The sequence below is a fragment of the Protopterus annectens genome, chromosome 17.part0 (assembly GCF_019279795.1).
Source record: "Protopterus annectens isolate FY-2018-M chromosome 17.part0, PAN1.0, whole genome shotgun sequence".
NCBI lineage: Eukaryota > Metazoa > Chordata > Ceratodontiformes > Protopteridae > Protopterus > Protopterus annectens.
Genome location: NC_056751.1, coordinates 638618021 through 638644200, shown reverse-complemented (window position 1 = coordinate 638644200; position 26180 = coordinate 638618021). Strand labels below are relative to the sequence as shown.

General features: G+C 37.5%; 1 protein-coding gene across 1 annotated transcript in view; it reads right to left on the bottom strand.

Annotated features, from left to right (window-relative positions):
- Positions 1–722: 722 nt before the first annotated feature.
- LOC122791485 (extracellular calcium-sensing receptor-like) overlaps positions 723–26180 on the bottom strand; it is an 88688-nt gene continuing 63230 nt past the window's right edge. Inside the window, exon 5 of the mRNA XM_044059228.1 lies at positions 723–1618. Coding sequence (XP_043915163.1) covers positions 723–1618 — 896 coding nt within the window. The remainder of the gene's footprint in view (positions 1619–26180) is intronic.

The window sequence follows — 26180 nt, the reverse complement described above, 5'->3', positions numbered from 1 at the left end:
TCCAGATATCAGAGTGTAATAACCATACTCCATGCACTACAAGAGTTTTATGCACAGAGACCACTTCCACATCTGCACATGGCAGTTGAAGTCCCACACCCATTGTTATTCAATATAACTACCCCAGTTTTAAGTGAATACACATATATTTGATTTCTGTGAAAATTCAAGATTTTGACATTCTCTCATCTTCAACAAATTCAAGACTTTGGCTTTGTCTCATCTTCAGAAAGTTGATCACTTGTGTTTTGGCAAAACAAGCAACATCCTAAAAGAAAGCTGCATGTATAAATCTGAGTCAGTAATGCTTTGTAGATATGATACATGTGGGTGACATAGGCCTGATTTCGTATCATTTGAACTGTATGGCGCATGTTTCTGACCAACCAGTTGCATTAAACTACACGGCCTTAGTAATGTAAAGTAATTCCCAATAAAGGATGAAGAAACTTAAAAAAAGTAAAAAAGAAAAAAAAATGTAAACAGAACAGCCAAGAGATTTCTTCACTTTTTAATACATTCTTATTATGTCCTATGTTTTTCCTTCAATATAAATTACTAAAATAGTAAAGTGCAATTGTCACATGCATTTAAGTCTGCATAATAACCATGTAATTGACACATTTTGTAATAAAAGAAACGACTGAACATGAAAATCCACAAAATACTTTATTATTGTATCATTATGTTCCAAATGTTTATGTTCCTTTAGTTTATACTATTCAGTTAGCTAACAGATTGTGCTTCTTGTTTTTGTTTGGCTTCAGTAATATAATATAGCATTTTGGAAAAAATATACAATACAGCAACCCATAGCTGGAGGTCAAAATTGCAAATATCTCCACAGCAACAGTAAACTTTCCCTTTGTGGTTAAATAAGCAGGGATGAAGGCCAGCCAAACACAAACAAATATTATCATGCTAAATGTGATGAGTTGGGCTTCGTTAAAAGATGCAGGTAATTTCCTAGCAAGGAAAGCAACCACAAAGCTTATACTTGCCAAAACACCAAGGTAACCCAGCATACCCCAAAAAGCAGGAGCTGAGCCTTCATTACACCCAATTACTATCTTGTTAAGGTATGATGTTGTATTTTTTTCAAGATAAGGTCTTGCACTGCTATACCACACAACACAGATCACAATTTGAAGTGTAACACAAACAAGAATAATAGTGTTTGGCAGCTTTTGTCCAACCCACTTTCTTAAACTGCTGCCTGGCTTTGTTGCCTTAAAAGCTATGACAACCATAATAGTTTTGGCCAGTACACAGGCTATACAAAATGTAAATATTATACCAAAGGCTGCCTGCTGCATAATACATCCCACTGTTGTGGGCTGACCAATGAAAATTAATGAGGAGAGAAAACATAATATAAGTGCAAGAAGGAGGAGGTAGCTCAGTTCACGGTTATTGGCCTTCACAACTGGAGTATCATGATTTTTGATGAAGATTACAAGAACAGAAAGTGGAAGTATTGCACTAATACAAGCAGTAATGGTCAATGTTGCACCCAACAATTCTTCATAAGATAAAAACTCAGTTTCTTTTAGAATGCATCTGTCTCTTCTTTGGTTAGGCCAGTAATCGACTTGGCATTTTTGACATTCGCTGGAGCCTGAAAAGCGAAAGCATAAAGAGATGCAATTAATTCAACAGCCCAGTTGTATGGCTGTGAAATAATGGTAAACTACACTTGCTTAAGCTTGGTACTTTTTTTCTGCAGATGATTGATTGATGGATTTTGTGTGTGTTCATCTGAAGAACAGTAAAATGAAAACAAGACAACAAGTCTACCAAAAAGAAAAGAAAGAAAACATGCATAGTTCATACTTCTCAACTGTCCTTGATTTTGACTCAAATTTTGACTCTGTCCCTCTTAATCCCTCCTAAAACTAGTGACTTTTGGAGGAAAGGTGGTGAATTACACTCAATGAATAATGACAATAATTAATAGTTATAAACTTCTTTTACTTCAGATAATGTGTATTAATTCATATGCTCTAATTCTGTCAATCTTTCAAGTTAATAGCACTAATATTTTAAAAGTGTCCCTGATTTTTTCTTGACTTGTCCCTGATTCTGTTGAAATTTGTCCCCAGTTGGTTGAGAGGTCTGGCATAGTTGTAGCATTCACTTATTCACTCTAAACATGTATTCCCTTCTTCTGCTGATCTTTGCTCATTTCCTGTTCCCTTAAGCATGTTTGCTTGAAATATTGTTTTACTATACCTGTTTGCTCACCATTTCTTGTAGCAATGTGTGTGTGGCCTCAGACTGTAGTAGCTTATACCAACTCTGAAACCATATCATCTGAGAAAAAACTGCAAGGCATTTTTATAATTTAAATAATTATTACACTTTTTCTGATAAGCAATAACTTTGGAATGAGAATAACAAAGTTAAGAGAAGTATGGTGACGTAGCAGATTTATCACCCTGCAAAACCATTAAGGCTTCAAGATGAACATTATAATATAATACTCCACCAAAACTGCTGTGATTACATCAAGTAGTACAGGTGTCCTTTAGGCTGAACAATTCCACAGACCACACACACACACACACACACACACACACACATATGTAGGAGAGCTTTGGTCACTGAAGAATACCCCCTAGACAGCAGACCAATGCAATTATAATAAGGCAAGAAATGGGAATAAGCACACACATAAACGATTTTATATTTACCATCTCAAGCTATATTGTCCTAATACTCACATATGTGGTTATATCTTCCAGGACAGCTAAAATGTAATGCACTCTTGAATCTAGCGGATCATATATTTAACTTCCCCTCTCCAGAGCACTGGAAGTGTGATCAGAGAAAAAGAGTATTTCATGGTTATGTGGGTGATGTCACCTTTTATTTATTCAGTGGATTTACTGATCCTGTTGTTTTGACTTTCTTTGCCCTAACACCACAGTTATTTCCTCTAAAGATATATAACATGAGAAGATGCACAAAGCACAGGATGAACCTCCTCAAAATATTTAGTTTGCAGCAAAAAAGCCAAAACATGCTGGTAGGAAAAAGTGTTTTACCACTTTATGAGTTTGATGAAGGACGTATGAAATGAAGACCTGCCTAAATCAGACAAGATTATTTGGGTTCAGTCTAAGTAGATTATCAGGAATCGAGAAACCCTACAGCTGAGCTGATAAAGCTGGTGAAATGGAGCCAGAACAGCTGACTCTCACTGCATTTTATCCTCAGCATGTATTACTTCAAGCAGATTTACACAGAATCATTTGTCTCCCATGGTCATTCATTTTTTTACCTGTTTTAAATCTAACAAGACATCAAGATAAGTCCCACTGAAAAGCTAAAAAGAAAATTGAATGTAACTTGTGCTACACTCAGTGACGTGGTATTATTTGTACACAATGATCAAGGAAGGATGATGGTGAATCTGTCTTTTTACTGCGCTTACGAGTACTGTACCTTTACTCGTGGTAGGTAGTTGTAAGAATTGATATGACTGTAAAATATTGGAATTTGCTGGAAATAACTGGAATAAACTGGAATGAGACTGAAATGTATCTCTTTGTCTGTTAATTACCCAAACTTGTGCTGACCATGTCCCAGTCTCTCCTTTGAGGGCCAAATGTTCTTGTACCTTTCCGAATAAAGTCTGCACACACTGTAGTTCAGTTAAGAATGCTTTATTATGTACAGTGGAGATAGATATAAACAATATCTGAATCAAATCTTAATGTCCATAGTTTCAGCACTCATTATCCTATCCGTAAATTCTGCATTCAGAAATGTACTGTCTCCAATAACAGTGCTGATAATTTTGCCCATAGCTTCTGCACTCATATTCTGATAATTATGCTTGTAGCTTCTGCACTCATATTCTGATAATTATGTCTGTAGCTTCTGCAGTCATATTCTGATCCTTATGAATAGTATCATTAACATTCTGGAATGCTGGATATTTGATCAGACTTCTGAGGAGTGCACTGCAATGACTTACTACATACAAGTCTAAATGGACTAACCTAATTAACTGTGACTAAAGTATAAAACCCTGTACTTTAACTATGTTTCCCTAGTCTTGTACCATACAAACAAAATGTGTTTGTACTTAATGTACTGCACATTCTGTTCTTATCAGTAATCTTTACTGAAGGCCATTTTCACTGATTGAAAGTGCATTCCCTGAAACTGTATGCAAACTGTAAAGGTCTGCCTTAATACGGCTGCATTTCTACACTTATGCAAAGAGAATACTGTATTTTTGTCTAACAAAATATATTTAAGTGAAACTTGATCTTACAGGAATTAACATTTGTTTTATTTCCTTTCCTGTGCTATTCTTCATTACTTTGTTGTGAATAATTCTATTGGACCCCTTTCTCTCCAAATCTGTTGAAGTCTGTGTTCACTTCCTGCCATACTCCATATTTAATACAACCTGTATGTCACCTTATGTGAACCCCTTCTTGTATAAAATACAGTTGTGCAAGTTGAACTTATGCTAACAGCAGATGTTCAAATGATCACTGCTATAGTAGCCTTAACTTTACAGGTTATATTCCACCAAGGCCAAAGTTTCAAAAGCTTCAGGGCACCTTCCACATAACCAAATTGTCAAGCAGCTCCAGCTGAGCTAACAAAAAGACAAGTTTGGGCATAAAGCCTTTCAGAGCTTTCCTGCCAGCATAGAGAGGGAGGCTAGGCCCTGAAAGGATAATGCTAAGAAGAACAAAAATAAATGTCAACAAACTGGCTTAAAAACACACCAAAGAACAAGGGGTGTGGAGGGATGGAGTGGCTACTAAAGCAGTGATGTTTGAACATCTACTGTTATGGTAAATTCATCTTACACAACCGTACTATGCTCATCATATTGATCACTGCTGCAGTAGCCTTAGCTATATGGGTAGAGTATCTTAGCTAACTTCATTTGGAAGGTGGAAGAAGAAGATTCCAAGAGTTCCTGGAAATGGTCCTAGCAAAGCTTAATCTGGACCTAGAGAAGGAATCAAACTTATAGTTCTGTGTAAAAGTATTCACAGAAGACCAAGTACCAGCTTCCTGAATGCTTCTAGAATCCAGCCATTTTCAAAAAGCCACAAATGAGGCCAAGGCCCTGGTAGGGTGGGCCTTGTCCATGCTTGGAATAGTTTTGTTATGGAGAGTATAGCAAAAGGTAATCAACAACTATTTAGAAACAGTCTGCTTATCTTCATAAGAAATGAACAATTGATCCAAAGATCTGAAAGATTAAGTCCTGACAAGATAGAACTTGAGTTGTCTGTGGACATCCAAGGTATGAAATATCCTTTCTCCCTCATTTTTTGGTTCAGCAAAGAAAACAGGTAGATGGATAGTTTGGCTTAAAGTAAACTCGAATTCCACTTCAGGCATAAAAGCAGGGTTACTTCTCAAAGAAACCCTGTCCCTATGGAAAATGAGATAGTGTTGACTCACCATAAGAGCTTGCAACTCAGACACCCTACTTGCAGAGATCAGAGTTATCGGTGAAACTGTTTTCCATGTTAAGAACCTCAAGTCAGCCAGATAAACTACTTCAAATGGAGCAAGTGTTAACTTCTCTAACACAAAATTAAGATCCCAGGAAGGGGCCACTGGTTTTCTTTGATGACTGTTATGTAAAACTCCTTTCAAAACATTTTGACATAAGACCACACTGAAAAAGGAGGATCCATGGGCAGACATGCTGAAATGGCAGATAAATTAACTTTAATAGAAAAATAAGAAAGGCCATAGGATAGCAACTTACACAAATATCATAAAACCAGTGAACAACTAGACCTGAATGGGTGTTGGCTATGTTGTTGGCACCAACAAGAAAACCTTTTTCATTTGCTAATATATAATTTTCTAGTAGCAGGCCTTCGTGCCTCCTTTAGAACCTGTTGCACATCCTCAGTTAAAAAGTGCTTAAAAGGCATTAAGACCTTATCATCCAGGCAGTCAATTGAAGAAAATTGATGTTGGGGAGCAACAAATGGATTCACTATACAATCTGGAAATACGGAAATGTCGAATTTCAGTATTTCGAGACTGAATACTCGAAATCCCACATACACGAAAACCCACAATCACGAACACTACAATCCCGACCATTCACACACGTACACAAACCAGGACATAATCACACACACATACACCTACCTAACTAAACAAACATAATACACACAAACACAGCCCCCACATATATTCTAACTCCGAGATCGCACTAAAAACACAAACACACAAAAAACACCACCGCACACACTCATACACACTAAAATCCCTACCCAGTATCCTCAAACACACAACACTTACCTGAAACCTCAGATAAATCCACAAACCTCACCACATGTCACAAACGTGACACCACGATAGTGGCGGATTTGACATTTGCGGATTCGGCATAGGGTAGTTTCGGTTAACTGCACTTTCCACTATTCAGTCTCGACATACTGAATTTTGATATTTCAGTATGTCGAGATTATCTAGTGTATCCGCAACAAACACCCCTGTTCCTGTGTAAGTAGAGCCAGTCTGTGAGGAAGCTTGTGGTAATTGACCCTGGTTATTTCCAAAAGAAGGGAAAACCATGGTTGCCTGGGCCAGAAGGGACTCACCACAATTATCTTGGTGGGATTTCGTCTGAATCTTCAGAGGTACCCTGGATATTAGTGGTAAAGGTGGGAAAGCATACAGGAAAATTCCTATGTCTTCCAGGACTTCTTGCATGGAGTATTATAACAGAATCTTGCCATTTGATTGTTCAAAGAGGAGGCACAGAGGTCTACTTGAGGAACTTCTCACAAATGGATCAAATCTTGGAAGATCCCTGACCTAGTTTCCATTTGTGAGGGAATACCCTGGTCCTGCTCAGCTTATCTTCCACACAGTTATGCTCTGGTTGAATGTAGGATGCCTGCAGAGTGAGATTGTGCTGTGAATCTGTATCCTAATCTAACATGGCTAATCTGAAAAAGGGTACATATTGGTTCTTCCTTGCTTATTGACATACCAAGTGACTGTGGTATTGTCTGTAACCACATGAAGAGGTCCCAGGGACCAAAGATGGTTCAGAGAGTTGAGTACCTTGATCAGGGTAAGCATCTCCTTGATATTTATGTGCTTGTGTCCGTCCAAGGTGTCCTACACCCCCTGCACTTTTATTCCTCCTGAAACTGCTACCCATGCAAAGTCCAAAGTATCTGTGGTGACTGACTGCTTTGGAGGTGGAAGAGAGAAAGAGAGACCCGGATGTCAGTATATCTGTTTTCTACACCAAAGTATTTCTCATATGACAAACCCCAGCAGTGGAATTTGAAAAAAAAAATAGAGGGAGTTGATGCTAGACCAAACTAGTTTCAGTTATCACTGTATCTTTTTCATGTGGAATCTTGTCAATGGTATCAGAGAATCACAGATCTCACCCAAGAGAGAGAGAGAGAGATTCCTGACTCATTCAAAAATACTCTGCAAAGGCAAGCAAATAATCTAAATATGGAAAAATGTGGATACCCTTTAGCCTGCAATGGGCTATAACTGGAGCTAGACACTTGTGAACACTTTTGGTACAATGGATAGTCTAAAAGGGTAAGGCAGAGAACTGATAATGTGATCCAGACACACAAACCTTAAGAAAAGTCTAAAGTCTGGATGAACCAGGATGTGATGATAAGCATCGTTTAAGTCTAGTGTTACAAGGAAACTTGAAAGAGATAAAATAGGTAATAGGTTATGAAGTGACATCATTATGAATCTGGGCACTATTAGAAACAGGTTTAGGAAATTAAGACCAGAACTGGTCTCCAAGCATTTTCTTTCTTTGTAACTGGAAACATTATTAAATAAAAACCCTTCCCCACCAGGAAAGGAGGAGCTAGTTCAATCATTCCTAGGATAGCATGTGATGAAGGATGAGAAATCACCCCTAGAATCTTCCACTGCTATCTGTAACCCTGATGAATGATTTCCAAAACCTAGTTATCTGAAACAATCTGTTGCCAAAAAGAAAAAGAAAAACAGAGGTCTAGACTTTCTGGAAGAAAAGGGGGGGGGGCAGGTAGGAGGGAGTCACAAGGTCTTTTGAATAGACCTTTAGAGTTGTTGGACTGTTCTTGGTTTTGGGAGGTTTGAGACTACTTTTTGGAAGCTCCTTGTCATTTCTTCTTAAACATCTCGGTACCTGAGAGGCTGTTTATTCTGCTCTTTGTCAAAACTGGATGAGGAGATAAAACATCTCTAGGGCAATTTGGAAAAAAAAGTGTTGAAAATCTTACAGATTCCCTGGATCAGCTTTGTCCCTTTCATCAAACTTTTTAAAAGTTTTTATTGGATTTCCAATTTGTAAAATAATCACAACAATATTTGCAGTCAGTGAATTGTGAACATCATCATCATAATCATCATCATCAGCCCCCTTTTCCCTATTTTTTTTCCTACCTGGGATTGTGGTATTGTGTTAACTGTCACCAGCTCTCTCAATTCAGTACCACACTCCTGCCTTCTTCAACACTCATGCCTGACTGTCGCAGATCTTCTTTCACACAATCCATCCACCTCTTTGCTGGACATCCTCGCTTCCTCTTACCTTCTTCTTGTCCGTCCCAAATCTTCCTCACCAGATTGTCTTCTGCTTTTCTGTACATTTGCCCAAACCACCACAATCTGTTTTCTTTGATCTTTTCTGCAACTTGAACTACTTTGGCTTCTGCTCTTATGTCCTCATTTCTTCATCTGTCCTACAGTGTGCATCCTACCACCCTTCTCAGGCACTTCATTTCGATCACCTCTAGCTTATTCTACTGTTCTGCATTTACTGCCCAGATTTCTGTATCATACAATAGTACTGTTCACACCACTGTCTTGTACTCCTTACTTTTTAGCTTCATTGGCATTCTTCTGTCATAGACTACACCTGACACTCTATGCCAGTTGGCTACAGCCCCTCTGATTCTAGCTTTGACCTATTCGTTCAGACTTCCCTTCTCCTTATCCACCCCTCCCAGATACTTGAAGCTGTTTAATTGTTCCACTATCTTCCCTTCTATTGCTATTTTTAGCTTCTTCTGATTTCCCCAATTTGCTGCCATTACCAATATCTTATCTGTGCTTAGTTTTATCATGTGCATTCAGTTTTGCATTCCATTCTTCTATCCTTTGCTGAAGTTCTCACTCAGAGTCAGCCTGCAATGCCACATCGTCTGTAATCAGCAACTTTGTTGATCTGTTCCCTTTGACCTGTTTGCTAATGTAGTCCATCACCAGTATGAACAACAGTGGGCTCAACGCTGAACACTGTTGTACATCCACTCCCACGGAAAAACCCTCTGTGAGGCTGAACACTGTTCATACTTGAGTCATTGGGTCCTTCTACATAGCCTGCACTAATTCTACCAATGTTTCTGGGACTTCAAACCACCACAGTAATGCCCAGATCAGCTTTCTTGGGACCTTGTAATATGCTTTCTCCAAGTCTAGGCATGTCCAGTTGGACTCTGTCCTCATCTCTAGCTTCTTCTCAAGTATCTATCTCACTGCAAACATTGGGTCAATTGTGCTACATCCTGATCTGAATCTGAACTGCTCATCTCCCGTCTTACATTCTACTACTCTGTGCATCCATTTATCAATCAGGTCTATATTATATCATCAAAGAGGCATTACAGCGAATGCCTCTTCATTGACCTCTAAAGAGTGAACCGCCAATTACGCGAACAGCAAATCAGCGATTTTTTTCCGTAAGGAAAAAAAAATCACTGATCTGGCCAGAAATGAAACATCACTAAGAACACCTCAAAGTGGGGGACTTTGCCCCCCACACCCCCTTAACTAAATATACCAACTCCAAGATTACACTACAGTGGGGAAAGGGGCAAATTCACACTGATGGCCAAGTGTTCACATAACTGCTGCTTCAATCTTTAAGGTTCAATGAAGAGGCATTCGCTGTAATGCCTCTTCAATTAGATAATATAGACCCTATCAATCACCCTCTCCAGAACTTTTATGCAATATGATAGTCTGATGCCTCTGTACTGCCCACAGTTGTGGATGTCTCCTTTGTTCTTGTACACTGGCACGAGTATGCTTATTTTCCAGTCATCTGGGATATGCCTTTCTCTTCACACTGCTATTAGTACCTTCAGGAGCCATTTCTTCCCTATCTCACCCAGCATAGTCATCATCTCTTCTGTGACTTCATCTGACCCTGCTGCTTTCCTTGACTTCATTTTCCTTAGTGCTGTTCTTACTTCTTTAGGGTGGGTTCCTCTTCTCTCTCATTGTCGTCTGTTTCTGGGGCAGTAAAGCTTCTGTGGGGTTTTCTTCATTCAGAAGCTGCTGGAGATACTCCTTCCATCTGCCTTTGATGTCCTGTAGACTGGTGAGCAAGTTGTTGCTGGCATTCCTTATGAAGGGTGTGTGACTATCTCCTTTATCTTTCTGTCTTTGCCTTGCAACCTGATATAGTTTCTTTGTGCCACTTACTGAGTTGTTTTCCAGAAGTTGGTAGAGTGCCTCTGATGCCCTTTTCTTTGCTATTGTAATTTCTTTCTTAGCTTCTTTGTTAGCCAACCAGTAGTTCTTCTTAGCCTGGTCAGTCTTTTCTATCTCCCACTTCTTCCTGCATTCCTCCTTTCTTTTGATGACTTCCTGAACTTCTGCATTCCACAACCTGCTTTCCTTATGTACCTTATTCCCATACATGGCTCGGCCACATATCTTTTCTGTAGTCCTAACACATGCTGTTTTTAGGCACTGCCATTCGTGTTCAACTACACCTATTTCCTATGCTTCTTTGGGTGCTAGAGCCCTGAGTAATTCCTTGAACCATTGTACTTTTTTTCCAGTCAACTTCCATGTCTTCAGTCTGGTCTCTGTTGACCTTAGCGCCTTCTCTGACCACTGCTTGCAGCTGATTGTGGCAACTAGTGGTTTATGCTGCAGGCCGACTGTTTCACTGGGAATGACTTTACAATCATGGATTCTACCCCAGTGCCTTTTCCTTACTAGGAGGAAGTCTACCTGAGTTGCATGTTGGCTACTCTTGTATGTGATCTTGTGGCTGTTTCTTTTTCTGAATCATGTGTTGGCTACTATCAAGCCATTTGCCAGACAGAAGTTTAGAATGGCTTCTCCTTCTTTATTCCTGTTGCTCCACCCATGTGGATTCAGGCAGTCCTCATATCCTGTTTTGTCTGTCCCGATATGTGCGTTCAAGTCACCCATTATCAACACCAATTCATGTTGTTCTGCTTTATCTACTAGGTCCTGCAATTGCTGCCTGAATGCACTCTTTTCCTCACTATCACAACCCTGCTGTGGGGCATAAGCTGAGATTATGAATACTGTCCTATCATTACACTGGAGTCTGATTGCCATGAGTCTGTTGTTAATTCTGATGATATCCCTCACTGCCTTCTGAAGCCTCTCTCTCACCACAATTCCTACAACATTTATAGCCTGTCCTCCTCCTGAGTAGTAGACTCTGGATCCCAAGCCAATTGGCTTCACTACACAGCTCTTCCACCTTGCTTCTTGGATACATAGGCTGTCCAGTCTCCTCCATATTATCATGTGATCCACTTCCAAGGTAGGTCCTATCAGTAAACCTAATTTAAGTGTAGCAATTCTCAAGTTCATGAATAACACAAACCCAGAACCACACAAAAACACAGAAACAAAGAAAAAAATCCACCTGCTATCAGGCACATAGATGAGTAAAAAAACAAACTTCAATCACATGTAGACCATCAATAAAACTTACATAAAACCATACATAAACATATTTAAGAACTGAGTTATGCCCTTTCATTCCATTATTCTAGTAATTCTCAGTTCATATTTGGCAGGTTGATTGGTTTTACATCCAGCTTTCACTCAACAGAGCTATCCTAGGTAAACCAAGCTGGCCAACTAGACACCAGCTGGCCAGTAGCTCATCGACCCATGGCTGATGGGCTTTATTGTGGAAAAACACTGGCCAATAGGAGCACATACACCCCTCCCCCAGTTAGCATGGGTCCCTGGTGTAGGTCTGAGTAGGCTGTGCCCTCAGCCCACTTATTACTGGTAATTCCCTATGCCCATTTGGCGACATTAGTCAACATGACCAAATCACCTAGAGCCATATGTTACACCAAGTGGCAAGCCTGTCACGGCATGTGATCCATGTTCTCCTATCTTGAGGATACTGCACACCACAGTAGATGCCCAAAGCAGCTGGTCTGTACAACTCTTCCCCTATAGGGCACCATGTAAGAGTCTGTGCTACTGCCCACATCTCCATTTATCAGTGAGTTTGAGATGGAAACATTCAGCATGTTTTTCAGAGGTGAAAAAAGAGAAAAGATTTGGTGCAGAAATGGGACCATATTGGTTGGGGCAGGAATGCGCCAGTAGAAAGAGCAGACCTTTTTTTGGCTCTTCACTTGAAGAGCTGGGGGATGCAGATTGGGTACTATCTGAAGGGGTGGAGCACTAGTCCATTGTACTGTCTGAGGCACAGGGCACTCTGCAAGTTAGTTATGCTTCAGCTTTGTGTTTCCTTTCTATTACTTCCTTTGTTAAGTGACTGCCTGTCAGATGTCCTCTCTCTTTACCCTCACTGCCCTGTCCAAATATGGGCAGATTTAAAGTTGGGACATAAAGAGCAGCAGTAAGCATATAAGACCTGCAAGCAAATCAGTGAGTCATTGCAATAGTGGATCTGAGCGTAACAACTATTGTGAAACTGCTTGATAATATTAGTTAAGTTCCAAAACACAGGATAAAACTGTTGTAACTGAAGTGGTAAAGAGGTAAAAGCCATTGCTAGTGCTTCTAATTTGTTAGAAGAGTCATGGATTCCTTGTATTTTTAAAGAAATATTGGTAGCAAACTTTAGACAAGAAGGAGTGTGCTCACGACTTCCTGACTATCCTCAATGCAGTTGTTAGTTAATTTGTGAACCAATCAAGAAAGTTGAAAGAATGATAATGTAACTGACATCAAAAGACCTAAAAACATTCCCTTGTGGATGAAATGTGGAGCATTGATTGACACCTGATATAGCTGCATTTGCAGAGGAGTATAATTATGGGTAATCACGATTATGGTTTATTTGTTTATTATCATGTCATGTCATGGAATTCATTGGGCGGTATCATCACTAATTGCTCAAAAGTGAAATATGTTGATATGCTGAGCATACTGCAACTCTTTTTCAGTTCAGTGGATAATAACATCGATGTGGACTATGTTTTTTTAATATTGCCATGTACAAACTGTCTTTAAGAAATTGCAGTCATTTCAAATGGCGTGATATTTATTTCTGATCAAGCTGTGAATATAAATCATGTTACTTCCAATGATCATAACTTTTAACAATTTATACCTTGCCAGTACTAGCCTTTAAACTTTACCTCTCTTTCCAGGAGAGTTTGGTCAGTCATGCTAGGAGTGAATTTGTGAATACCCATCCAATTGTCTAATTCCTTTTTAAAGGAAGACAGTGTGTCACATTGTTTGATCTGGAGTGGAAGCTTGTTCCAGAGCTGGGGAAGGCATTGCAAGATGAATCTATCTCTCCACCATGTTTTGTCTGTTTGCTGATGTGGAGTTAGATCTCTGGTCCTAGTGTTAGTAGAGCATTTTGATTTATGGAGGTACAAAAGATCCTGAACTACTGGGCACTTAAACACATAGAAAGTAAGGCATCATTCATGCCTAAGGAGTCTATAAAATACTCAGTAAAATGATAATGCTTCCAATCCCTTCTGATAGCCCATGGTTTTTAAGCCAGATATCTTTTTGTTATGTGCCTCTGAAGTTTTTCTATTTGTTTGATATAGTTAGTGAGGTACACCCCAAAGGGGGTCTTGCATTCAATGATTGGCCTAATTAAGTAAAAGTACAAGGAAAAAATTACTTCTGTAGATCTGGATAATTTTTCCTTTGCACTCATCTGTGCCATGTAGGCGGACTTATTAATCACTATTGCAACATAATCATCAAAGGCTGGTGAATTATCCACCCAATATCCTAGATCTCTAACTATGTTTTCATTTGGAAGTGGGATATTGTCTATGCTATAAGTGAGGGGAGGGGTTGTCTACTAAACATGACAATATTGCACTTTTTAGTATTTAACTTGAACCTATTTGTGCAACAGTTTTTTGTAACTGTAAGTTCTTGCTGATGGGCCAAGGTATCTGAGGGGGACTTAATGCTGATGCCCAGTTTACAATCATCTGCGAATTTAGTTAACCAGAGCTTATGATTTGTGATCAGGAGGTCCAAGAAGTAGATGCTGAACAACAGAGACCCCATTACCGAGCTCTATGGATCCGTTGGTCACCTTCATATTCTGTGAGGAATAACCTTCTACCTGCACTGTGTGGTTCTAGCTTTTAGTCAATTTGCAATTCATCTTATTGCATAAGGATCTGTTTTGATGTGTGTTTAGCTTCTTTGTTTTGCTAGCATGAGGAATGGTATCAAACACCTTGGCCAAGTCTAGGCACGCTATGTGTACAACATGACCACTGTCAACAGTCTGTGCTAGTATATTGGCAATGTCTACATGGTCAGAGTAGCTGCAGCCATTTTACATAAGGTCTGCATTATGCTGGGTGTTGTTTCTTAGTTTTCTGAAGTAACTAAGGAATGAAATGAAGTTATCCTTAACTTCTAATGCTGGCCTAAGGTCATGAAATGACTTGGTTTTCCTGATGGCATATTTTAACTTCTTTGATAGCAAAACTGTATGTTATCAGTAACCTTGGAGAGAAAATGGAATTTATAAGTTGAGGGCAAGAAAAAAACAACACTGTTAAAGGGCAGTGAAAGGTATAGCAGCCAGGTGACTGTATTTGCACAGTAAGTTAAGCAAATAGTTTGAAAATGCAGAAATAACCAGCTGAAAACACACTTTAAATACAAAAACCCGTTGATGAAAAACAAGTATTTTCTGCTTTCTGGTGTATAATGGAGTAGGAACACTACCTTTCTGTCTCCTACTATGTGTGCACTTGAGCACAGCCTTCTAATTCCTCAGTATAAAGAAAGTCAGTTGATCACCCCTCTGCTCACTATAACCAAGTCAGGAAAACAAACTAACCAATGAGAAATGCAGTTAATTCTCTAACCAATGATGCTATTTCTTCAGAAACAGCAATAATTGTCATCTGCCACAGAATAACAACTACTAGCTTCTCAACAGCTTATACACTTGGCCAAAACTGTCTATCAGTAACTTAAGAAAGAAAGGAAGTGGAATTTACAAGATAAGGACAGAAAAAATACTATTAAGGAACAATAAACAATGCAGCAGTCATGTGACTGCAGAAGGACTATGATTTAACCAAGAGTTTGAAAATGCAGAAATGTCCAGCTGTAATGCACTTTAAATACAATAATCTTTAGACAAGATTAAGTATAGCTGAAGCAAATCTGTCTCATCTTTCTCTGTTTGGTATATGCCACTGGAAGGGCCAGTGTATGTCCATTACCACTGGCAATAAATGTGATAACATCATTCAACAATTATCTTGCTTTTGTAACAAATTTTCAGTGTCTTTAAAATAATGTCGATCCCTTTTGAAAAAGATACTAATAGATATATGAATACATGCAAGTTTTTTTGGCAGATCAGACATCATATTTCCAGTAGTCCATTAGGCAAAAGCATTGTTACTGAATCTATGACTCTGTAAAATACCTAAAAATTGTACAGTATTCCTGCAACCAACAACTGAATAAGAAATACATGTGTTATATGTTTGCACTGCACTGATATGATAACATTAAAATGTATTGCATAGATGTTTAAATGTCTACCATTTGTGATAGTCAAGAAAATGAACATGAAATTTCACTATCATGGAAGCAGAAATACATATTTTATTTTGTGGTTAATATACAGCATCTGCAGATCTATTTAATGCACAAAACGCAGAGAAAAGCATCAAGAAATGCAAATAATATTGCAATTAATGGTGTATCTTCAAAATAAGTGCAGTTATAAATGCAAGTGTTTTGTTAGTTACAAGATGAGCAGCATAGCCTTATGCAAACACACTGATTGCATATTTATCCAATAATCCAGAAATGGGTGTGGATATATCATGATTTACCCATGGCTGGTGTGGTTTGATCACAAGAGCTTCAAACAAAGCCAACCGTAGGTGAGTCTTGATATAACCTCACCCAGGAGTGGATTATTGCTACTATACAATTACATTATTTAAGAAAAAAAATGTTTACCTTTCTTAAATAATGCATTTTTATAATGGCGATGTCGTGTTCCTCCACATTTTCTTTGTTTACTGATATGCTGCACATGCGTATTGGACTTACATTCTCACTCTTGCACAGCACATCAGTATAGGGTAGGAGAAGCAATGAAGAGAGAATCTTCATTGCTGGTTTTTGATTGTTTAGTTTTGCAGAATGCACCTGATATTTCTACTATTTTGCTCTGTCGCTCAGCATATACCAATCGAACGTCTGGCTGCTCAGTAGTACTTCAGCAACTGGACTTTTTGCTATGGGTATATGCTTGATTTACAACAGGCACACTGGTTGAGCTGTACAATCAGCATGCTCATTTTTAAATACTAATGAGAAGTCATTGTATAATTTTTCTTGCAAAATAATAAAAATGCAACCAAGTGCTGCTGATGTCCCACTGGAATGCAGTCTTTATAAAGAATCAGCTTCTTTAAAACATCCACTCAGGCAAAGTTTCTTCAGAAATTTAAAATGTTTAAATGTTGCTGAAGGTGTCTTTTAGTGAAGAAACTGAAAAGTTATATCATTTTGTATAAACGTTTCTGTTATTTGCTTTGTCATAATTTTTATTACATTCAAAGATTATAGTGACAGGAAATTTAAAAAAGAATAAGCAAAGTGTTGCCATACAGCTTGGAAATTCAGTATGCCATACTATAGCTTATAATTTATTTTGTGTTGTGTTTAATCTTCATAGTACATCAATTGAAACACAAGTAAAAGCACATACAAAAAGAAAAGCATGACCTCTGAATTGTGAAAATTATACTACCGCATTTAAAAGTTGTGAGTTCTTTTTTCTCTCATTATTAACATTCGCCTTATATGCAGCTAATAAAAGTAAATACTTGCTGTTATGAGTAACAATATGACATACTTCTCTTTGGCATAAATAATTCTCTGTTTTTTTTTTTTTGTTATAAACCTGCATTTTGTTAAAGGTAAAAATCAGAAATATGAGTCATTCTCTAAACAAATGCAACAAAATGTCATATTATTATAAGTTCTACATCTGTAACAGTGGCTTACATGCAAAGACACAGAATGCACATAAAAATGCCAAGCATTGTAAACAATGTTGTACTAAATGATTTACAAACATATAAGAGAATAATTACTTGCAAGTCATTTAATTCAGCATTTCACATCATATCTCATTTGCCGGAATAATTATATGTTTTGTGCTGTTTTTATTGGAAATGTTTCTAATGGGCAGACTGGTAGCTCACTGATAAGTTGTCTGCATCACAGCTGCAGGTGTGTATGTGTGAGTGTGTGCATGTGTGGGTGCATGCATGAGTGAGGGGGAGGGACAGAGAGGTAGTTCAGTGATAATCTCTCTGCCTCATTGTTGCAGGTGTGCATGTGTGTGTGTGTGTGTGATTGTGTGTGTGTGTGTGTGTGTGTGTGTGTGTGTGTGTGTGTGTGTGTGTGTGTGTGTGTGTGTGTGTGTGTGTGTGTCCATAAGTGGGTCTATGCATGAGTGAGGGAGACAGACAGAGAGAGAGAGAAAGAGAGAGAAACAGTTTTACATATTCTTCTTGAGTGTCTGTGAGTTTTCTCTGGTAATCCAGTTTCCTCTCATCTTTCAAAACATATTGCCTGATTGACTACAGTAACTTGACCACCCATATGCTGCATTTACCCTTGGCCTAAAAAAGAAGTCTGAGAAGGACTAATTATCCAGTAAAAATATATACAGATTGTAAATCAGAATGTAGACTGTGTGGGGTTCCTATTACATTATCGAAATCATGAAACATCGAACACTACAAGATCGAACTTGTATGTTCGATGTTTCATAATTTCGAATTCGTAAAAAAAAAAATAAATAAAAACAAACAGCATAAATTAACTGTTGTAAGCAGAGGGGCAAGCCCCCTGCACCCCCTCCACTCTTTAAATATACCAACTCTGAGATCGCACTATAGTACGGGAAGGGAATATTTCCCTTTACTGCATTGTAGTGTAATCTCGGAGTTGGTATATTTAAAGAGCAGGAGGTAGGGGGTGCAGGTGGGTTTGCCCCCTGCTTACAACAGTTATTTAACTGTTCATCATTTTTTTTCTTTTTTTTTTTTTATTTGAATTGCTGAAACTTCAATTAACTGTGTTTGATGTTTACAGTTTCGAAGTTTCAGCAATTCGATAACGTAATAGGAACCCGAGTGTGTGTGTGTGTGTGTGTGTGTGTGTGTGTGTGTGTGTGTGTGTGTGTGTGTGTGTGTGTGCTATGTCTTTAAGAAGCATGAGAGGCAGTGAGTGCATGTATAAATTCCAGACACGTGCAATCCCTACTGCCATTTTGTAGAAGTAGCCAGTGACTGAGCATCTATGATTGCAGCAGTTAGTTTGTGTATAAGTTACTTAATCATACTCAAATGAGGCTTTACAGTGATGTGTTTGTATAAAATAAAGCTGCTTAAACAGAACCCATAAAGACTCATTTATTCATGTACTAACATGAAAGTGACACGGTGTCAGAACTGGGATGGAAAAGAGAAGGACATTTGGAGCCATGAGATGTAAAGACGACAGCAAAGGTAAAATGGAGAGAAAACAGTACAAACACAACCAGAAAGAATTAAAGGCAATGAAAAGCAGTACAAATTATTTACTCGATGCAAAGAGGCAAGAAAAGGCATTACAATGGCACAAATAGCATTATCAGGCAAGTGGGAAGCACAAAAAGTTTGCCAACTAAAGAAAATGTCTAAGATAAAAGTATTTGATGAAATGAATACTTTTAAAGTATAAAACGAGCATGTTTAAGGTAAAATGAGCATGTTTAAGGCAAAACAAGCATGTTTAAGGCAGAACAAATGTGTTTAAGACAGAATTGGGCATGTTTAGAATAAAACAAGCTTAGAGAAAGTATGCTGGGCACAAAAAAGAAAAAGGGTTTAAATGAGTATAAAGAATATAATAAGGAAAAGAAAAGAGCTCAGTAAGTAAAAATAAAGCAAGCAACTGTTATGTTTGGGCAAAGTGCTGTGTTTGGGCATAACTATGACTCAGTGTTGTATCAAAGGCATAATGAAACTTATTCGAAGTGTCTCAAGAGTGTGCAAAAGTGCTTAGAGTGTGTGCTTATTACTGTGCATGTATTTCAAAGAGCTCACTGTGTGTAAAGTGAAACTATCTCGTAATTCAGTCAAAGCATGGTTATCTGAAGAAAGTTCTTGTGCTGGGTGTATCTGTTCACAAAGTGCCACCATTACAGAGTGCTTCTTGTACTGTAAGGAATGGCCTAACAAGGTGCCAGCATTTTGGGGACATTTCATTGTATTGCATCTAGTCATTTACAAAGTGCAGATACCTCAAAAGGCATTGAAGTTGGGCAACAAAAGTCAAACTATTTACATTGTAAAGTTACTTAATGTGTTTCTTACATTAAAGAAAGGTGTTTTTACAAGAGAAATTGCAAGAGTATTACAGTGCTCATGAATTGATCAGCTGCATTGCAAAGTTCTCAAATGTTTCTTAAAGTGACGACTTTAATAAGTTATGGTGCATGCCTTTATCAATAAAATTCCAAGTGATTACTTTAGCATTTCTACCTTTACCGATTCCACAAGCATAGTAATGACTTTAGCATTTTTGCCTTTACCAGTTCCGAAAGCCGATGATTTTAGCATTTCTGTCTTTACCTATCGAAGATTTCATAAAGCATTGTAAAATCCAAGAAACTATTTTGCTAGGTTCTGTAAAGCTTTAAAAAGTTTGAAAAGCTGTTCCACAGAGATTTGTAAAGCATTGATAGCTCTAAAAAGTTATTTTGCAAAGCACAATAAAACATTGAGACATCTCAAAAGTTGTTTTGCAAAGTACAATAAAGCATCGAGAAACTTAAAAAGCTATTTTGCAAACCACAGTGAAGCATTAAGAAATCTGAAAAGTTATTTCACAAAGTGAAATAAAGCATCGAGAAGCCTTAGAGGTTTATTTCGCAAAGTTTGGTTAATTGAAAGCACTACGAGGTTATACATTCGCACAATTCTTATATACTTAAAGAGAGAAAGTACAGGTACAGATCACAAAAGAATTGACCAAATCGTGTTTATGGCGAATTATGCACGTGTTTGTGTATGTGTGTGTGTGTGTGTATTTGTACGTATTTGCAAGACCCTTCGCTGGTATGTGTTAATACAGCGGATGGATTTTGAAAACCTCAACCACTTGTGTTTGATCAGAATATTGCAGAGAACTGGAGAATTTTTGAACAGGATTATGATATTTTTAAGCAAGCAGCTTATGCAGATAGAGATGCATGAGGGCATTCATTTTGCTAAATCTAGCAGGATCTGAGGCTATATAGAGTGCTCATTTGTATATGCCCCAGCAGTATATGAAGGTGAGGGTGCAGACTGCTATATTGTTGTGCAAGCTGAATCCAGAGAAGACCCAGAGTGTTTGAAGCATAAGTTCAGAGAAATGGGCAACCCCCAAATGAACATTACATTAGAGAGGCAATTGTTTTACACAAGAAATCAAAAACCAGGAGAAATATTTGCAGCTTATATAACTGACTTGAGGAACAAGGCTAAAACGTGTCAGTTTGGCGATTTGAAAGATGAGCTGATGAAGGACAGACTTGTATGTGGTATTAATAGTGCTGCAGTGAGAAAGATTTTGCTTCATGACAGCGATTTGACATTAAACAAAGTGAAAGCGATTTGTCAGATCCATGAGGTAACAGAAAGGCATACAAGCATGCTTATGACTGACAAAAGCATGGTTTCAGTAAACTCAAGAGCAAACGTAGACAGTATGCAACATGTGGCAAGCAGAAGCAGGCCTAAGCAAAGGACAGCCACAGGGTTTCCAAAGAAGGTGCAAAGCTTTCCAGGGAGTTCCAGGAAAAGTACAAACTTCACTGCCAGCTCAGTGCATCACAAACGTGAGTCAGCAAAACCCAAGTCTAACTTTGTTAACTGTTGCAATTGTGGTGCAAATCATGACTCTAAAAGAGAGAAGTGTTTAGCATATGGTCAGCAATGCCATAAGTGTAAGAAATGGAACCACTTTTAAAAGTTTTGCAAATCAAGTAAGCCTCACACAATTATAAAGAAAGGTCACACTAAAAAGCAAGTTGACCAAGTAGAGCCAAAACAGTCAGCTTTTTATGTGGATGGTGTATCAGTACTGGGAGAAAGAGTTGATGCAATAAACTTATTGACAAGAAGCGAAGTGTTTTATATGGTTTGGATAAATGGGAAATCCTCAGAGCTCAAAGTAGACACTGGATCAAAGTGCAATGTTATATCAGCAGACACATTTGCAAAAGTGAGAAACAATGAACAACTCAATGTAACCAGCAGTACGAGACTTGTTGCGTATGGTGGTGAAGAAATTCAAACCAAACGTTCAGTAATACTTTCATATCATTTAGCTGAGAAATGTTACAACTTATTATTCTATGTAGTGCAATGACAAGTGCAATCTTTATTGGGTCTCAAAGATAGTCTGACAATGAATCTGCTTTCTTTTGCTAAAGAAGTTCATCGTGTGAGTGCAGTTCCAAGTTCAAGTTTTTCAGAAGTCATTTTCTCAGAGTATGCTGATGTTTTCGATGATACATTGGGCAAACTTCCAGGTGTGTATTTTGTGAAGTTAGATCCTGAGGTCACTCCAGCAGTCAGACCAGAAAGAAGAGTTCCAATAGCTATGCGAGATAAAGTCAAAGCTCAGTTGGATAAGATGGTGCAGCAAAGTGTGATTTGTCTAGTCACAGAACCAACTGAATGGGCATCCTCCATGGTAGCCGCTCATAAAAAAGGCTTAGATTAAATCAAAATAGGTATTGATCCTAGAGATTTGAACAAAGCATTAAAGAGGCCATATCATCCAATGTGCACAGTTGACGAAATTGCAGCTCTAATACCAAATGCCGCTGTATTTTCTGTTTTGGACGCAAAGAGTTAATTTTGGCAAGTGATGCTTGATCGCAAATCCTCATTTCTAACTACTTTTGATAACTCATTTGGCAGATACAGATTCTAAAGGATGCCATTTGGAATAAATTCTGCAAGTGAAGTCTTTCAGTGTGCAATGGAACAAATTTTTTCAGGTTATCTTTCTACCATTATAGTAGACAATCTATTAGTTGGAGGCAATGGCAAAGCAGAGGATGACAGAAACCTCAAGAAAGTTCTAGACAGAGCACATGAAATAAACTTGAAGCTTAATCCTCTGAAGTGCAAATTCAGACTTCCAGAAGTAACCTGCTTAGCACATTTGTTTACAACTACAGGCTTGAGACCTGACAAACCAAATAAACAGCTATTTTAGAGATATCAGCACCAGATAATGTGCCATGTTTACAGCATTTTCTGGGTATGCTCAACTATCTAGGCACGTTTATACCAGAATTCAGTGAATTGACAGCACCGTTGAGAGAGCTAACACATAAAAATTTTGTATGGTCATGGTTACAACATCATCAGAAGGCATTTGATGACCTTAAGCAGAAAATTGCCACTCCCCCTACATTAAGGTACTATGATGTGTATAAACCAGTTGTTCTATCCTGTGATGCTTCAAATGTTGGTCTTGGTGCAGTTATTCTTCTTGAGGGCAGACCAGTAGCTTATGCATCTAGGACACTTACTCAAGTTATGCTCAATTTGAGAAAGAGCTTTTGGCAATAGTTTTTGCATGTTCCAAGCTTCAAGATTATATTTATGGTCGAGCTATTCGAATTGAAACTGATCATCAGCCTCTAGTTACCATTCTGAAGAAGCCTGTGCATTTTGCTCCAGCAAGATTGCAAAGAATGATACTCAAATTACAAAAGTACAATTTTAAAATGGTCTACACTAAAGGTAAATTGCTCTATCTGGCTGAGATCTTATCCAGATCACCTAGAAGTACAACAGAACAGCTTGATGCTGAAACTTTTGACTTTGATGCAATGTCAGTGCATAATGTTTCCACCACTAGACTTGATGAGTTGAAAGATCACACTACGACTGATCCAGTTTCACAAAAGCTTAATATCTACATCAATGTCAGATGATCATCAAAGCAATCTAGTGTATTACCTGAGATGAAATCATAGTTTCTTTACAGAGATGAATTGTTGATGGAAGATGGCATTATTTTCAAATGTCCTAAAATTGTGTTCTTGCTTCCATAGAGCATGAATATATTCAGATTTTGCATTGTGTTCACCCAGGTTTATTATCCACTAAGAGAAGGACAAGAGAACTAGTATTATGGCCTTCATTATCAAAAGACATTGATAGAGTTATTTTTTCTTGTTCAATATGTAATAGTACCAGAGCACATTTGCAAAGAGAAGTGCTTCAGCTACATCCAATATCTGAACTACCTTGGTCTACTGTAGCAACTGATATCTTTGAATGGAATAATCAACATTATTTGGTTTTGGTAGACTCTTACTCAAACTGGTTTGAGATTGATCTGCTACCAATCTTAACCTCAACAGCTATCACTAAGATAAAATGTCGTTTCTCAGTTCATGGTGGTCCATACAAACCTTATTCTGACAATGGTACTCAATTTATGAGCCAGTTGTTTCAGAAATTTGCAAGAGAATGGGACTTTCTACATGTCACTAGCAGTCCTGAATATCCTCAATCCAATGGTCTAGCTCAATCAGCAGTACAGAGTGCAAAGCAATTACTTGAAAAGTCAAAGCATTACAGTGCTGATGTATTCTTGAATTTACTTAATCTCAGAAACACACCTCATGACTATATTCTTGGCTCACCTGCTCAAAGACTACTTTCCAGGCAAACTAGAACTACTCTACCTATTTCATCAAGTTTGTTACAGCCTAATTTTAAGAACAATTAAAGCATCAAGGCTCAATTGTTGAAGAAGCGTAATACCCAGACATTTAGTTATGACAGATCGAGCACATTACTTCATTCATTGAGGGAAGGAGAAACAGTACAACTTCAGACAATGAAAGGTTTTGATTGAATAGGACAGATAACAGACATTTATGCCAAGCCGAGATCTTAATGGGTAAGCTCTGAGGGTGAAGAGTATAGGATGAATCATAGACATCTTCTTCCTGTACCAGAATCATCACCATTGCAATCATTACATTGTACCTGTGATGCAGACACTAAATAAAAGATTGACTCAGGCATTGTTTCGAGACCAACTGTTGTAATACGTAACTGTGCTATCTTCTCAGGCAACTTATGAGGAAACACAGTACATTACGACCACAAATACATTTATTGAATACAACAAAAAATAGCAGCAAAATACAATCTTAAAACTTGAGTTAAGCGCTTTCACCTATCCATAGTAGGCTTCTTCAGAACTCATACATTTGAAATAAGCGCCATTTTAAATAAACTTTTAGGCGCGAAACTGGGCTAACTGAACAGCTGATATTTAAAGTGCTACTGTGCTTTTTAATAAATATGACAACATTAAAAAATCAAAAGCAGATATGTTATAAACTGCAAGTCACACTAAATGCATAAACTGTACATTTACCTATGTATTAATGAATTCATTAACTGAACCACAATGTTCATTATTGCACATTTTATATTATCAATTCATTTTTTCCTTTTCTTTCTAATAATGTTACAAAATAACAACCATAAAGTATGAATAAAATAAATGTTGAATATTAAACCTGAAATAATAGATATTATAAATATACTGAATCATTTGGGGGCTCTAATATATCCTTTGAATTTAACATGTAAACTTTTAATAATTAAAAATGAAATTAATCTATATATTCCATATAAAATTGTGCATAAATGTCACTCTGTAATACTCTAAAGTGCAAAATTGATGTTATTAAAGCATAAAACCTATTATAAATATAAGAATTTAAAAATTGTACCTTTTATATAAAATATTATTATAAGTGTAAATAACAATAAATATTATAAATTTTAAAATAGAAATATTGATGTTAATGAAGTATTTACATTAGTTTAGGAGGGTGTGTATAAGGGTGATAATATAATAACACTATAACTGGATCTATATAAAATATATTGTGTTGAATGAATTCATTTAGTCAATAAAGGTTTAATAGCTATGGTGTCATTTAATCCTGGTAAGGTGGCAGCATCTGTGTATAATTGCCACCATATTTCTCTATAACTTAATACATCTTTGATGTTGCCTCCTTTAGGATCAAATTTGATCTGTTCTAGTTGGCAAATTTGAAACTGTGTTGAACACCATAACATTCCACATGTCTATACAAGGCATTATTCATATCTTTCCTTTTAATACAATATGAATGATCGTAAATTCTTCTTTTAAATGCCCTCTCGGTTTTGCCAATGTAGTAAGCTGTACATACTTCACACTTGGCAATATAGACAACATTTGGTGTATTACAATTCCCCTTTACTGGTCTAATTTTAGTCCCATTACAATTGTCCAAAACCACTTCTGTATGACACATAATATATCTACACTGATTACACTTCCCACATTTATTAGTAAAAGTAGGCTCCCCACAAATAACACTCATGTTGTTTGTTGTATTACCAGTTTCCAAAATCTTTTTCAAATTGTGGGTCATTTTATACACTATTAGGGTCCTTTCTCCTAAAATTTGGGATAATTCAGGATTTACTAAAAAAATTTCCCAGTGTTTGAACAGTATTTCTTTAATTGTGTTGACGCATGGAGTATAAGGTAATATACAAGCCATTTTGTATTTGCTTGTAGACTTAGAAACAGTCTCTAGAACCATGTGAGGACTTACACCCAAAATTGGAAGGTACTTGCAATCTCTTTGGGAAATCACATACTTTTTAACATCTTCTAACATAGTTTTGTTATATTTCTTCTCTGTAAACATGTTGATTAAGTTGAGAAACAATAATAACATACGTATAATGAAGCCAGACAAGGGAGGGGGGATTGTTTTATTTGACCAAATGGAATATATTTCCAAACTACACACC